The 14,220-nt window shown below is 41.6% G+C and overlaps 1 protein-coding gene across 5 annotated transcripts in view; it reads left to right on the top strand.

Annotated features, from left to right (window-relative positions):
- ARHGAP18 (Rho GTPase activating protein 18) overlaps nucleotides 1–6,117 on the top strand; it is a 66,906-nt gene extending 60,789 nt beyond the window's left edge. For all 5 annotated transcript variants that reach the window (XM_080999661.1, XM_080999660.1, XM_080999658.1 and 2 more), the window contains exons 13-15: nucleotides 1,766–1,890; nucleotides 2,456–2,517; nucleotides 3,533–6,117. In XM_080999661.1, the coding sequence (XP_080855787.1) occupies nucleotides 1,766–1,890; nucleotides 2,456–2,517; nucleotides 3,533–3,624 (279 nt within the window). In that variant the 3' untranslated portion in view covers nucleotides 3,625–6,117. The remainder of the gene's footprint in view (nucleotides 1–1,765; nucleotides 1,891–2,455; nucleotides 2,518–3,532) is intronic.
- The last annotated feature ends 8,103 nt before the right edge of the window (nucleotides 6,118–14,220 follow it).

The following is a 14,220-nucleotide window of genomic DNA, read 5'->3' as shown; positions in this document are numbered from 1 at the left end:
TTCTCTGATTCCCTTTTCCCATTGTCTTTTAATGAGTGCACTCTTTGTCCCTGGTCACCGCAGTACAAGTCAAGGTGACTCAGGCTGTCACCTGACGATGTAGCAGGAAGGCAAGTGGGGCTCATTACACAGCATGCCTTCAGTGTGTTGTGTAAACATCTACTGGATATAGCTGGCTTCAGTCATTTCAGGCCATCTTGATACTGAACGAATTATTTCTCGAGACCAGTGTTGGCCAAACTTGGGTCTCCAGCTGTTTTTGGACTACAACTCCCATCATCCCTAGCTAACAGGACCAGTGGTAAGGGATGATGGAAATTGTAGTCCCAAAACAGCTGGAGACCCAAGTGTGGCCAACACTGGTCTAGACCTATCCAGTAATGGCAAAAGTCAGCTTGGCCATTAGGAATATAGAGTGATGCAGTAAAGTAGGGGTGGATCCTTATCTCTTCCACCCTGTGTTAACCAACCTGTCAGTCCCCTGGGACCAATCATAGTGGTGTCGATGGACCTGTTTTCCTTGTCCATGTGGCTTGAAATCAAACTGTTGTGGGTAAAGGCAGTGCTTTGAAAGGGAATCATCTGATGGGGGGCGGGGCTTGCAAAGGACTGTACGTCCTCTGCTTCCTGATCAGTAGCTCTGCAGTGTAGCTGATCCCAGTGTAGCTGATCCCAGCTGCCAGCACCAGTCAGCTGATAGGCACTGTGGATCTTGCTGTTGGATAAGCACAACACTTTGCAACCACCAACAATTGGCACCAACATATAACATCAGTTGTTGGGCAAGTGGCCGTAGTTTGGGGAAAATGGCCTTGTAGGCCAAATTGGGACCCATATCAGGCCTGCAGGCACTAAAGGAAGGCAACATAAATTATTATTACTACAGTTTCTGGAAGGAGTTGGAAGCTATTGGTTTCTTGCCCTACATATTAATAGGAAGACTTTGTAACCCTCTACATATAGATTCCTAAGTCACCTATCCTTTATTATCTGTGCCTCTGTTCTGTAATAAAAAAGTTTGTATTCTTTTTTTTTTTGCAAGCTGAGAAGTGGATACACCTGCTCTGCTGGCACTCCTAATGCTTTCTTTCACGTTATTAAATCTAGTATATGAGAAGCCAGGCTATAGTAGCAAAAACCTTCCAGAGGTTATCCAAGGATTACAACTAATAAGATAGGTTTTAATAAAATTTTATGTAGGATGTGTTGGATTTTAAAGAAGGAAAGAACCCTAAGATTTTAAAAGCAATTTCATTTTATAATTTGATACGAGATAGTTCAGTCAGAATTTGAAATTAAACTCATTTCTTCACATTTTGCAATTAAGAGTTGCATAAAAGCTTTTCTTTAGGTCTGTAGTATAACTGAAAAGAGAATTCACATTTGGTTAAAAAATATCTAATTGGTTCAGAAATGTTCTTATAATAACCTAAGGTACAATTAAGAATAATATTTTGTTAGTTTCCGGTGCACAACAGGATCCGATTAATGTGCAAATGTAATATCACAAAAGCATGCTTCATAATGTGCCCTGACTGTGCAAATGTGGTGGTAACAATGTAAAATATAGGCGTCTGTAAGCATTTTGCAAAATTGTATAACTGGTAATTCCCACCCACCCCACCATCTTGCTCTCCATACAATATCCCTAACTTGAGTATTCAGTACGTGAGCTGTCCCAACTATTTATTCTGCACTATGTTTGGAGAAACTCCTCAAAGCCAGCTGCAAGCTGCTCCATTCCAATGCCATTACTGCTTTGCAGGCTGATGTTCCTCAGGGAGTAATACGGGTGCAAGCGCCTCATCTTTCCAAAGTTTCCATGGCAATCCAGCTGACGGAAGAACTAAAAGCTTGTGATGTAGTGGCCAGGTTCCTCAGCCAAAAAAGGTACAAGCATTTCTGTCTCTCATTTTCTCCCAAACTCCACCACCACCACCACCACCACCACCACCACCACCTCCTCCTCCCCCTCCCCTCCCCTCCCCCCTCCTCCTCCTCCTCCTCCTCCTCTTCTTCTTCTTCTTCTTCTTCTTCTTCTTCTTTTACTTCTTTGTGTTGACTTGATTCTGCAGCAAGAAAAAAACAAACGTACCCTGACATAATTAAGCTCAAGGGACCAGTGTATATTTAGGGCACAGTGCTGTGGGTCTCTGTGAGGGCATCTTGGGGACTATAGGATTCCGCAAATCACCTTTGTGGACCTTTGAGTATATGAGTTTCTACAAGTAATTTTGTTTCCATGCAATTCATTGTAGCGTGTAGCTCCTTTTTCTAATCATCCCAATATGAGATGTTTATTCAGTAAGTTAACAGATGGAGAAAGATAGCAAGATAATTTTAGCGCACTGGCAAATCTCCTGAGCTGTAGAGCATTTTCCTAAGCACATCTAGTAGCTTTTGGTTGCAAGTTATTTGGTACTCTGCTGAATAATTTTGTTGCATTCCTTTGTAGTGGGACCGTCCAGTCTCTGAAGAAAGAAGAAGTGTTTTTATATGAAGTTGGAGGGAACATTGGTAAGGCTCTTTACATTGTAGACTGGTTTCAAACTTTGCTTAAAGCACATGTTGCAGCTGGAATGACCTCATACAGGTGTATGAGTAATTTCTTGCATGGAAGTGCCCCCAATACCTATTGTTTTGGAAGTGACGTATGTCAAGAATTAGGCTAGAAGCTTTCTAGCTTGATGTGCAGGTTTGAATGTACCCTGATGTGCAGGTTTGAATGTACATGCAGGTTTGATGTACAGGAGTAGGAAGAGCGAGGTGAGGATTTATTGGCAATGTGTGTCCTCATGCAGTGGCAGCCAATGAGGGTTGAGGGCTGTATTAATCAGCACTGCCTCAAAAAACAGGCAATAGGTTTGTAGGGAGGTCAGCACCCACCCACTCCCCCTTTAGCCATGGTATGGTATTATTAACTGGCCAGCTTCAGAGCTGAGTAGGATTCTCAGCAGGGGAGATGTATTGCACAGGGCCTAATTAATTAGATTATCATTATACGTTCACAACTGCTGGAACAGTACAAGTAAAAGAGAGAGCAGTAAAGATTGGTGTGCTCCTTAAGGTGAAACATAAAGTCACCATCCTTTCAAGACAATTGGGGTGAGGAAGCTGGGGGCATGCTGGACTTGCCCATCTAAAAGTAATTGGCTTGGAGGGTGAATTTAGTATGGATTCCCTAAGTGTACCACAAAGCATGGCAGTTGACCGCTCAGTGGTTTTTACTGCTTCTGTCTCTGAACCAGTGTGGAACTCACTTAGAATTCAGCATCTGATCTGCTGAGATCACTGTGTGATTAGGTGTTATGGTTTGCTTCAGTTATTAACTCAATCAGAGTTAATAGAGTTATGGTTTTGTTTTATCCCTTGGTTGGTCCTCATTTCCTCTGTTTCCATAATCCGATGCATGTTGACACAGAAACAACTTCCACTAAGCTCAATAGGACTTATTCCTATTTGCATACAGTCTTATCTTAATCATTTGCAAAATAATCTGTAGTTTTACATAATATATGTGTTTTCCTAACAGGTGAACGCTGCCTGGATGATGATACCTACATGAAGGATTTGCATCAGCTAAACCCAAATGCTGAGTGGGTTATAAAATCTAAAAACTGCTGACTTTTTTTTAATTTACAAAGAGATAACTGTGACTGTTTTTTGTAAAACTAATGTTCACGTGCACCAAAATAAAAGCGTGATGTATTCATTGGATACGTCACAAATATTGCACTGTTAAGGGGCATTGTCAGTGCTGCAGTTGGCTTACAGGAAGCCTTCTCCCTTTCTCCCAAGTCAATGCAAACTACTGTAGCAAAACTGGTAGGGCAGGTAGCTGTGTGATCTTAACTGATTTTGTTGCACAGGAACAGTATGTACAGAACTTTTTTCTTATGGGAACCATTGTGCCTTTGGTATGGTCCCATCTAATTCCCATTACTTTCAGATTGCTTGTTATGGCTTCATTTCTCCAATGAAGGGTCAATTTTCTTAACGAAGACATCTGTAAAAATTAGATGTTCCTTCATTGGGCCATCCAAATTATAAATGGTGCTTGTATTCCCTATGTAATCAGAACAATAGTGGCACAAAGAGTGCCACACAAACTTACTACATGCATTTGTTTAAGACACACAAAACCATGTACCTACCCTTTCTGTCCCCAGAAACACATTCATATGGGAAAGCTAATGTGACATAATACTGACAAAACTATCTTTACCCGTAAACAGTTCCTGTGATCATTGTGATGAAAAATGTATTGCTATGAAGCCAGTATACCAAAGAAAATCTCTGTATTACCACCCTAGATTCCACAGTCTTCTCAATTCTTAATGAGCTGCTACAAATATAAGCATTCTAGGGAAAGGAAATATATATGGAACTTAAGTTCCATAACATATTAGGCATTTCTTTCTTAATTCCATGTTGACAATAGTGTGAAAATTTGAATACAAATGCTTCTGTGTGATGAGTGCAATACTCACACTGGGCAATCTACGCAGGTTGGGAAAAGAACCCATGTATAGTGTCTCCATGTATGGTATTAATGTGACTAGTCATATCAGTGATCATTCAAGGGTCAAATATCCCCCAATGTCTTAGACATGTGCACAGATAATGTTTTCAATTCAGTATTGTCTAAAGTCAGTGAAGTCCAAAGATAATATTCATGATCTTTTAATTTCAGCATACTCACATTGAAGCTTACAGTGTAGTCGTTGAACACACTGTTGTGCATTCTGTGCAGATTAACATGGCTGAAAGTCTCACAATGAAAGGTATGGTCTTGGGCTTTGCTTAAGCATTCTTTTAACAACAAAGTTGTCATAAAAAGCAATTCACTTGTGGTTGAACATAAAGATGTGTTTTTCTCCCTACAGTGGAAGGGGTGAGGCTAATTGTATGCAGATGAGCATTTACCTTATGTAGGTGGGGCTCACAGCAGATGTCTGCAAGGACATGTTGACCTTTGCATTTTGTTCTTCAGAAACAAAATCAACAGAAATTAAGCTTGTATAAATAATGACAAAAAGAGGATGAAATGTATTACTTCTAGGGTGCAAGTCTTAAGATGCCTTCCTATTTTCAACAAGGGAATATTACTGACATTCATTTTTGGCGGTAGCTATGAGCTCTTGCACCACCGACAAACCATGTGCTCCCGTGTCACTGAAATTATTTTAGCTTCTCTTGCTCCACAATTAATAGGCTATCAGAAGAGTCAGATGTTCAGAGGCACAAACCTCAGTGGTATCTTCACTTGCAACATTCCCAGGGAATTGCGACCTAACCTCCTGCCATAAAATGACCGTATTGGTTTTCAAAGCCTCACCCTTCATGATCTCGTACTTTGGTGGGATTTGACTGTTTCAGGTCAGTAAAGTAGGGAGAAGAAAGCTTGTCCAAGCAGGAACTAGCTAGCACAGGGAATCTCTGGCCCTCCTGGTGTTCTTGGACTCCCATCATCCCTGGCCATTTGTCATGCTGGCAGGGGCTGATGGGAGTTGTAGTCTGACAGCATCTGGAGGGCTGTGAATCCTGCATCCTTAAGGTGGAAGCTCCTGGAACTCTTACCTCTCCTGCCACAGTCCACATGGCTACCAGGATGGCTTTCCCTTCTCTCCTTGATTGGCATGCAGCCATAACTGGGGTTTCCCACTAGCCATCTCTGGTAAAGAGGAAATTTTAAAGGCAGAATAGTTTATGAATCTGGAACCTAGTTTAACAGGTAATACGAGATGCATAATGCAACCTTTGTAATACTTTACAGTCTGTAGTTGCTGCAAATCAGACTCAATTGCAAGGGAAATTTTAGGTATTTGAATCAGAAACAATTACTGCTGCTGGGAACAGCTGTAGCAGTCATTTAACTACAAATGGCCTGTAGATTTGATTTTTTAAAAAAAAAAAACTTTTGTTGCAGGGTTAGTGCCATTTTTATTACTATTTGAACAGCTCTTTTATATATGTAAATGAATTTTCATAATCTAATTTGATTTATGATGTGTATACGTGGAGTATACACAACAGATACACTGACTAGTTAATGGGGAAGGGTGGGGAGTTACCACACTTGTGTAGATTTGTACATAAAATGTTTCAGATGAAAAATGGTGAGTCTGCGTTTTCCTTTTCTGTGTATGTGTGTTGTTGCATAGGGCACATCACCAGGTCTTTGAAAACAGAAGTCTCGGGGGGGGGGGGAGAGCAGTCTCTGCATTGAATCTAATGACACACACATGCAGTCAGATCCTTGTATGCCATTTAATTTAATACAATGTGACATTTACCTAGTTCTGTATTTACAGTTGATGATACATATTTAAACCCTGGGCCCCAGTGGTCACCACTAATTCCTCAGACATCTCCCTTGGAGCCAGCCAGAGCTGCTTGCCCCTCCCAATGTTACAATTTAAATTGAATTTGCTTCTTTTTTGTTTGCATGAGGGGTGTTGTTTGGTTTTTTTGTCTGTATTTTATTCGTTTTGGGGCTGTGTGGGAGTGTTTTGCCTAGTGAATACAACAGGAGTGAGGAACTTCTGGTTTGTAGACTGGTCTTTGCTGACCAGTAGATCTAATTTGGCCCACAAGGGCATTTACCCCGAGCCACATCCGCCTGTCAGTCAGCTGAGGTCACTGGGGTTCAATCCTGCTGGCAAAACAGACCCCTGCAGAGAGCAGAATTGGACTGCACATTCATCAGTTGCTGAGCAAAAAGTTCAATCATTGCCCCAGATGATTGAAAGGTGGGTGGCCCTATTAGATGGGGGGAGGGGAGGAGAACTGTCCCTCAGGCAAAAAAGATTTCCCACACACTATATGCAAGCTATTAATTTACAGCACTTGGTTTCCATGTTTTTGCTATGCCTTTGGTATTTGAGTCTCACATTGACATGTTCCTTCCGAGCCAGTGTGGTGTAGTGGTTAAGAGCGGTAGACTCGTAATCTGGTGAACCGGGTTCGTGTCTCCGCTCCTCCACATGCAGCTGCTGGGTGATCTTGGGCTAGTCACACTTCTCTGAAGTCTCTCAGCCCCACTCACCTCACAGAGTGTTTGTTGTGGGGGAGGAAGGGAAAGGAGAATGTTAGCCGCTTTGAGACTCCTTTGGGTAGTGATAAAGCAGGATATCAAATCCAAACTCCTCTTCTTCTTCTTCTTCTTCCCCTTCCTTGGTTCATTTGGGAAAGTAGCCACAGTGAATAGCAGAAGTCTATGCCCAGGTCTAAATGATGACACGTCTGTTTGATTGTTTTTAAATCCAGCTACCAAAATGCTTTTGGTATACTCCATCTTCTCATTTGTTTCTGGTCCAAACAATTGTCTTGCACTTTCTCCATTTTTATTTGTGGGACTTTTCTTTACAGCCTCCATAGGTGGCAGCATTGCTCCACAGCTGAACTCAAAGGTGAAAAAGCAAACACCCAGAAATGTGAAATGGTTGAAATATTCTTAGAGTTTGTATGGAAACCCTGGCATTTATTGATAAAGTGGCTCTCCTTCAATAATGCCTGGACGCAGGAGGCAAATGTATTAAAGATACAAGATCTTAACATCTGGTTGCTGGATATCCCTTAAGTAGAAAATGTAAGAGGTATGCATCAAAAAACAAATTGGCATGACTTGAATAGGTGATCGAAATTGTAATCTTGCTTCAGCATTGCTGACACTTGCATCTCATTTTTGCAAGGTCCACCTGACTGTGGCAGACTTCGCCTTTTAAACCTGTCAGTAACTGTGAGAAGCATCATTCATTTTGTACAGTTTATTTATTCATGTTACCTGCAGCATCTGTTTGTGGTGTTCAGTTAGCCATTAGTCTGCTTTATCTGACAATGTAAGTATTTTTTTAAAAGTAGCCTTGGAGAGCAGTAGTAATTTAATATTGCACAATCATTGGGAGACCTAACAATTTGGTGGTACCATTTTAATCAAGAACATTATTGCCTTGTTCTCAAATATAGACCCAAAAAAGGTTTAATAGAATTTAGTACCTGCCTACTACAAACTACATATTGTATTTTATTTAGAATTTTATATGTGTATAAATTGGTTAAAGAATTCCTAAGCAGTGTACAGAAAAGCAGGGTACAGTTGTGTTACTGAACAGGAAGGGGTTTGAGTGGGAAAAGATAACAAGGGTCTTTTCCCTCTTCCTTAGAGGGTTGATAATAAGATGATAGTAGCCTTGTTACTGGGGTGTAAGCATTAACACAAATATCACTTACTCAGTGTTTCTGAAACACACTGCAAAACCCATACACCAGAGACATTAGTGGTGTAAAAATGTTAACAGCATAACAGTGGGCGACATCCAGTTATGTCTGCCTGATTGCACAATGGACATTTGATCCTGCAACAATTCCAGTTTCTCTTCTCTCTGTCTCCCAGAACCTTCCACATGCCCTCAAAAAGTGCTATGGGTGTATTCCAACCACCTACGGCAGATTTGGGGGCAGGGAGAGAGGAGAAGAGGAAGGAGAATCCCCATTGCACAAGCAGACACCCACTTGCACTAGTTTGTGTCTTACCTAGTGCTTCATGTCACACTCCTTAACTGTCTTAAAAGAGTTGTGCTTAATTCAATTTCTTTTTTTAACCCCCATTTAGTTTACAGAAATAAGGAAGGTACCTTAGGAGCTTGTAGGTTATCCAAATGTGTTGCTGTGCAATAGATTTTTCAGTGGTTTGTACCACCTCACAGTGGGCACACGGGGATCGTGCATTTGCAACTTTAGACCACAAAGAGAGATTAACAGGGGATGGACTGTCAGTCTGCAATGTGCACTGTGGAACTATGGCGACACTCAAACCATACATTTCAAACACTCTGATACCAGTCAGGACTTCCGCCAAAGAATTCTGGGAGCTGTAGTTTGCTAAAAGTGCTGAGAGTTGTTAAAAAACCCCTGAATTCATAGAGCTACAATTTCAAGAGCGGTTGAACAACCAAAACACTTCTCAGGGAACTCTACAGCTCCCAGAATTCTTTGGGAGAAGTCATGACTGTTGAAAAGCGATATAGAGCTTTAAATACAGGATGTGAATGCAACTGTAACAGACCCACCACTTAATACCACCAAATAATAAGGTGGCAGATCTGCTAACTGCCCCCTATGATATATAGCCACCCACCCCAGGGTACACCAGTTACACAAACTTCTACAATTTACCACAGATTGTCTAGTGGGAGACTTGTATGAGGGAAAACTTAATGATTTAGAGTCTCAGGCAGGAGTTGAACAAACAAACACAAGAAAAGCTTATTGATCAAAAGTCAGAAAATGTGTTCCTTCAGGTAGAAGTTAACTTGTTTGCTTTAACTTAAAGATGTCTCAGGCTTAAACAAAACACTGTAGGCACAGCTCCTCTTAAACTTCAGTTACTAAAAATCAGGTGTTACACTTCAGGTGATAAAATATTCAGGTTTCCGAAACAGATGGTAAAATGCTCAGCTCGGTTTCTGTCACTTGGATTATTACAGTTAAATACTTTCAACACCGTACAGCTTCCTTCACAGCTTAATACTTTGGTTCATGAGCAAGGGGCACTTTTCTTCAGTTACCCACTCTCTTAACCACCCCACGCCTGAGGTCTTCTAAATGGTGTAACAGACCCAGGGGATCACCTCACCCCTTGTCACTGGTTAGGGCATCTTCAGTACCTAGAAGAACTCTCCCCTCCTGGCTATACGGAGACCCAGATACCCTGAATTCCCACAGGATCTACTTCTCCCAGCTCAGACTCAGCCCTCCCAGGACCCTCCTATCTGTATACCTTTCCCAGACCCTCAACCCAATCTCCCTATCCAAGCTGCAAGGCTCTGTCCTCTTGCTATTGATAGTGTGTATGTTTCACTTCACTCAGAACCAGTTCTCCTTTTCTCACTCCCTAACTCCCAACTCCAGTCAAACTGAAGTATTTCAGTTTAAAGTGTAAATTTAAATGGGGGAAACAGAGAAAAATGGGACTGTACATTGCCATCTGGTAGCACAATGTTATATTGCACATACACATCTAAATCACTTTTTCTTTACTAGTCTAGCTGAGTCCCCTAACTCTCTCCCTCGGAAACTGCTCCTTTTATTCTCCCCCGCAAAGTGCTAACTGACTCCATAGCCAATGGGCAAGGGGTTCCCGCACTCTGGCGGAGTTTCAGTGGAACTGCATCACCAGACTCTGGTCTGGCTCTGCTGTCTGTCGCAGCAACCTAAGATATGTCTGCCATCGCAGAGAAGGGAGAAGCTCTAGGCAGCTCAAGGCTTTCAGGGGACTGATTTCATAAGCTGTTGAGCTAGGCTTTCCCTTGCATGTATATCTTTGTAACAGCAGGCAGAGCATTTTGCTAATATCATAACAATAATAGAGTGTCTCTGGGTGCCAACTTGCACTGTAAAAAGCCACTCCATACACAGTTGATATTGGGGAAAAGGAACAATAGGTCTGATGCAATAGCTTCCATGAAGTTAGCAGCATCCATGTTGGTTTTTAAAAATACATTCAGTTTTTAGGTTTCACCCTTTTAATACAACAGTTGAACAGAGCAATACAGTTTCCATAATGCACAAAAGACGTAATCTAACTCTTTATAGAGTTAGATTAGTGTCAAAAAACTAAGTATAATTGGAATGGTTTTTGATCAATTGTTTAAAGGGAAAGTAAGTCTCAGGAGTCCAGATAAACCTGGCATTATTAGAGGAGGAGCGACGAAAATCTATGTGGGCCTTTTTGCATTTTCACTCTGCGGAGTCTGGATAAGAAAGGAAACTCAAGTGAGCCTTGGCTGCTTTATGTACCAGAAATGGGCCCTGGTGCTGTGCAGGAGGTGAGGAGCATCAATGCATCAATAAGCAAAATGGCCAGGTTTCTAATAGAAATGTACCGATGGGGAGCATGTTTAGTTTTCGGTGAAAATCATTAGTCCACTTTGTGAATCTTGGCAGCATGTATTCCCTATTGTAGTGGAGAGCTGACTGCAGCGGGTGAAAGATCAGATACTGCTTGTTAAACCTTCTTGTTGAAGCTGTAGCTAATTAAAAGTTTCTGCCGGCAGCCAATTAGTTTGACTTGTTGGAAAAAGTACTTTGGTTGGATTTCATGCCACTTGAAGAGCATTAGCTGCTTGGGATTAGGTAGTAGCGATTCAATTGACATGGGCTGTCACCCTCTGCTCCCACTCCAAATTCAGAGCAGCCTTTTGAGGCTAATCAGCATGCATCATGTGTTTTTATCAAGGGCAGGAGCCACTTCACAGTTGCGCTACCCAACACGGCTGAGCAGAATTCTGCCTTCCTCCTTCACTCTGCCTACCCTGACAGGACGCCATGTAGACTGGCATGCCTGCACACAGCTCTCATATCCATAGCCAGGCCCCCCTTTCTGCCCAAGGCAAGCTGTGTTAGAAGATGGAGGTCTAGACAAGGGTACCTCATCCTGTCTGCACTACCTGTGTGTTTGCTCATGCAGATTTCCCACATGTGGGCTCTCCATTTTTGCTTTATTTCTGTTAAATAAATCATGACATGGTGTGTAATATGTCATGTGGTGTTGTTCATCTGAGGTTGTGTATACCTAATTTTAAAACCGGCTAAGGAACAGATGGTTGTTATTATGTCCTGGTATGTAAAACCATAGAATTCATAGAGTATACTTTATTTTCCCCCATGACTTTTAAGTATCTGTGATTTATTCTAGCCCAAGTATTTTTGTGTGGGGAATGTTTGTTTAAAGGTGACTGATAGCCGGTGTAAAATCTAACCAAGTTTTAACATGCCTGGAGCAATCACCGTTGTGCTTAACTCTGCTACTGGAGAGTAGGAATCTCTCTTCCAAACCTCTCTCACACCAACAGTATTTCCTTAGGTCTACAGTAGCAGCTGCTAGCCCAGACCTGATGTTTTTACTTGCTGAAAGGCATATATTGATGGAATCTGAGTGAAAACCCACCTCCATTACTAGGAGATGAAAAGTATCTTACAAAACATTTAGAATCCACCAATTTCCTGCCTTACCAAATCCATTCTGCAGTAATGCAATTTCCACTGACTTTTTAGCAAGAAGATGCGTTTTACAATTAACAAAATGTGCAGTTATCTTTCAATGCATAGCTAGCCGTGCGCTGAGTGCCCAGCCATTCATGGCTTTGAGCACTGTACATTACATTTAATTGAAAAACATGATGGTACATAAAGCTCTACAACCTTCCCTGTGCTGTCTATAAACTGTAAGCAAATACATCTGGTAATATTTTATGTCTATCATAAAAAAACTTTTTCATGCTTGTGTAGCATGTTCAGGCGGGGGAAGCAGGTGGAGGCTAGAGAGCATCTGGGTTGGGACTGGGACAACTCACCACCTTTTAGAGACGATGGGAGACATGGTTCAGGTCATCGGGGAGTGGGGGTAAGGTAGAAGCTAGCAAGAAGCATTTAGATAGAAGTTATAGATATTTAAAGACCCCAAAGAATCATAGGAGAAATTGCCTCAGAAAATTTCTCCATAGTTTACTTACTTACTGAATGAATGAATGAATGAATGAATATCCCACCTGTCTTCCCAAAGGGTCAGGGTGGCAGTTTATCCATTGCATTCCTCTCAAAATGCCCTGTGCTGGTATGCAGTGGTCTCTTTAGAATGGTTTGTACAAATAATATTTCCCTTACTAAAGTGTGGTTATGTTGCTTTATGAAAGCAATCAGTTATCCACCTTTTATACTATGGAGGCTCCCCCAACTCTCCAAAGTAGACTTTGAAGGGAGCACAGTGGAGAAGGAGAGGATAAGGAAGTCCCATTGAATGTGCCAATGTCTGTTCCACTTTTGCAGCAGGAGGGTTGGATACAACCTATGGCATCACCACCACAAAACCGGCCATATCTTTGTAACCATATGCGCTTAATACTTTCTGATAGCCATTTGTAATGGGGTTGAAGCGGACAATCAACACAGTCATGTGTCCCTCTTGGTAAAACCAAATTTCCACCATGTGCTATTTATCTCACCTGCTATTACAGGAACACAAATTTAGGAACCAAGAAAGCTGCTATCTATTGTTAATTCAGACTACTTGTCCATCTTGCTCAGTTTTGTCTATTCTGACTGGCATCAAGATCTCAGGCACGGGTGTAAAGTCACTTGCTACCTGGGACCTTCTGCATTCTTAACATGTGCTCCACATAGCTAGGCCTTTCTGTTCATCAGAGCTAGAGAAAAGTTGATTTTAAACATGCAGCAATATGTGCTGACATATCAAATATAATTTACTCTCCAGGTAAAGTGAAAAGTAGCCGCTCTTCCTCCTCCTCTTAACAGCTCACCACTACTCTAGATTTTCAATTCCCATAATAAAGATTGTGACAACCGTAACACACACTGTATATAAAATAATTACTTTTCCCTGTCAGCTGGTATTACGTCAGACATGTTCTTAAAACAATACAAGTGAGCTTCAATGGAGCCTCTGAAAGGGAACTGCAATGAAGCAATTTAGAAATGCAGCAATAAAATGGATGGTAGTTGCTGAAGTCTATTCACTGTGAATTACCTTCAATATATTTACCATTTCTGGGTTTCTAGAGTGCTTTCCAGTAATTACATAGTTGCCTTGAAGGGACAGTACTTCCTCTATCAGCTCTTTTAAATTAAATCTACACAGGACGTGACAAATGGTCATTTAGGCAAGCTAAGAATCCAGGCAACAACGGAGGGGAAGGGAAACGATGAATAAAGTCCTTGAATAAGGCTGAGGTAGCATCTTTCCCAATGAATGGAGGAAACTATCCTCTAGAATGACTTCTGACTCTTTAAATCACGGGTGGGGGACATGTAACCCTCCAAATATTATGGCATTGTTAACTCCCACCACCCCTGACCAGAGGCCGTGCTGGTTTGACTGATGGGACTTAGCGTCCAGCAACATTTAGAGGGTCACCCACCCCTGCCATAAAGGCCTATTCACTAATGCATGGTGGATATAAATGTGGTCACCAATAAAACTAGCAGATGTTCCATTTTGTTGCTGTTTTCCAGCTAAGGTCACAGAGCAATAGGCAGAAGTGTACTGAAGTGAGCAGGGGCAGGCAATGTGTTGCCCTTCAGATGTTGTTAGTCTACAGCCTTTATTATCAAGGCAGCTCACAATAATCACAATGGCATTAACAAACAACAACAAAAATTGCAATCACTGTAATACCAAACATAGTAGCATATAAATAAACA

The sequence above is a fragment of the Podarcis pityusensis genome (genome assembly GCF_964106645.2).
Source record: "Podarcis pityusensis genome assembly, chromosome: 3".
Classification (NCBI taxonomy): domain Eukaryota; kingdom Metazoa; phylum Chordata; class Lepidosauria; order Squamata; family Lacertidae; genus Podarcis; species Podarcis pityusensis.
This window is presented reverse-complemented; position numbering and strand designations above follow the sequence as displayed.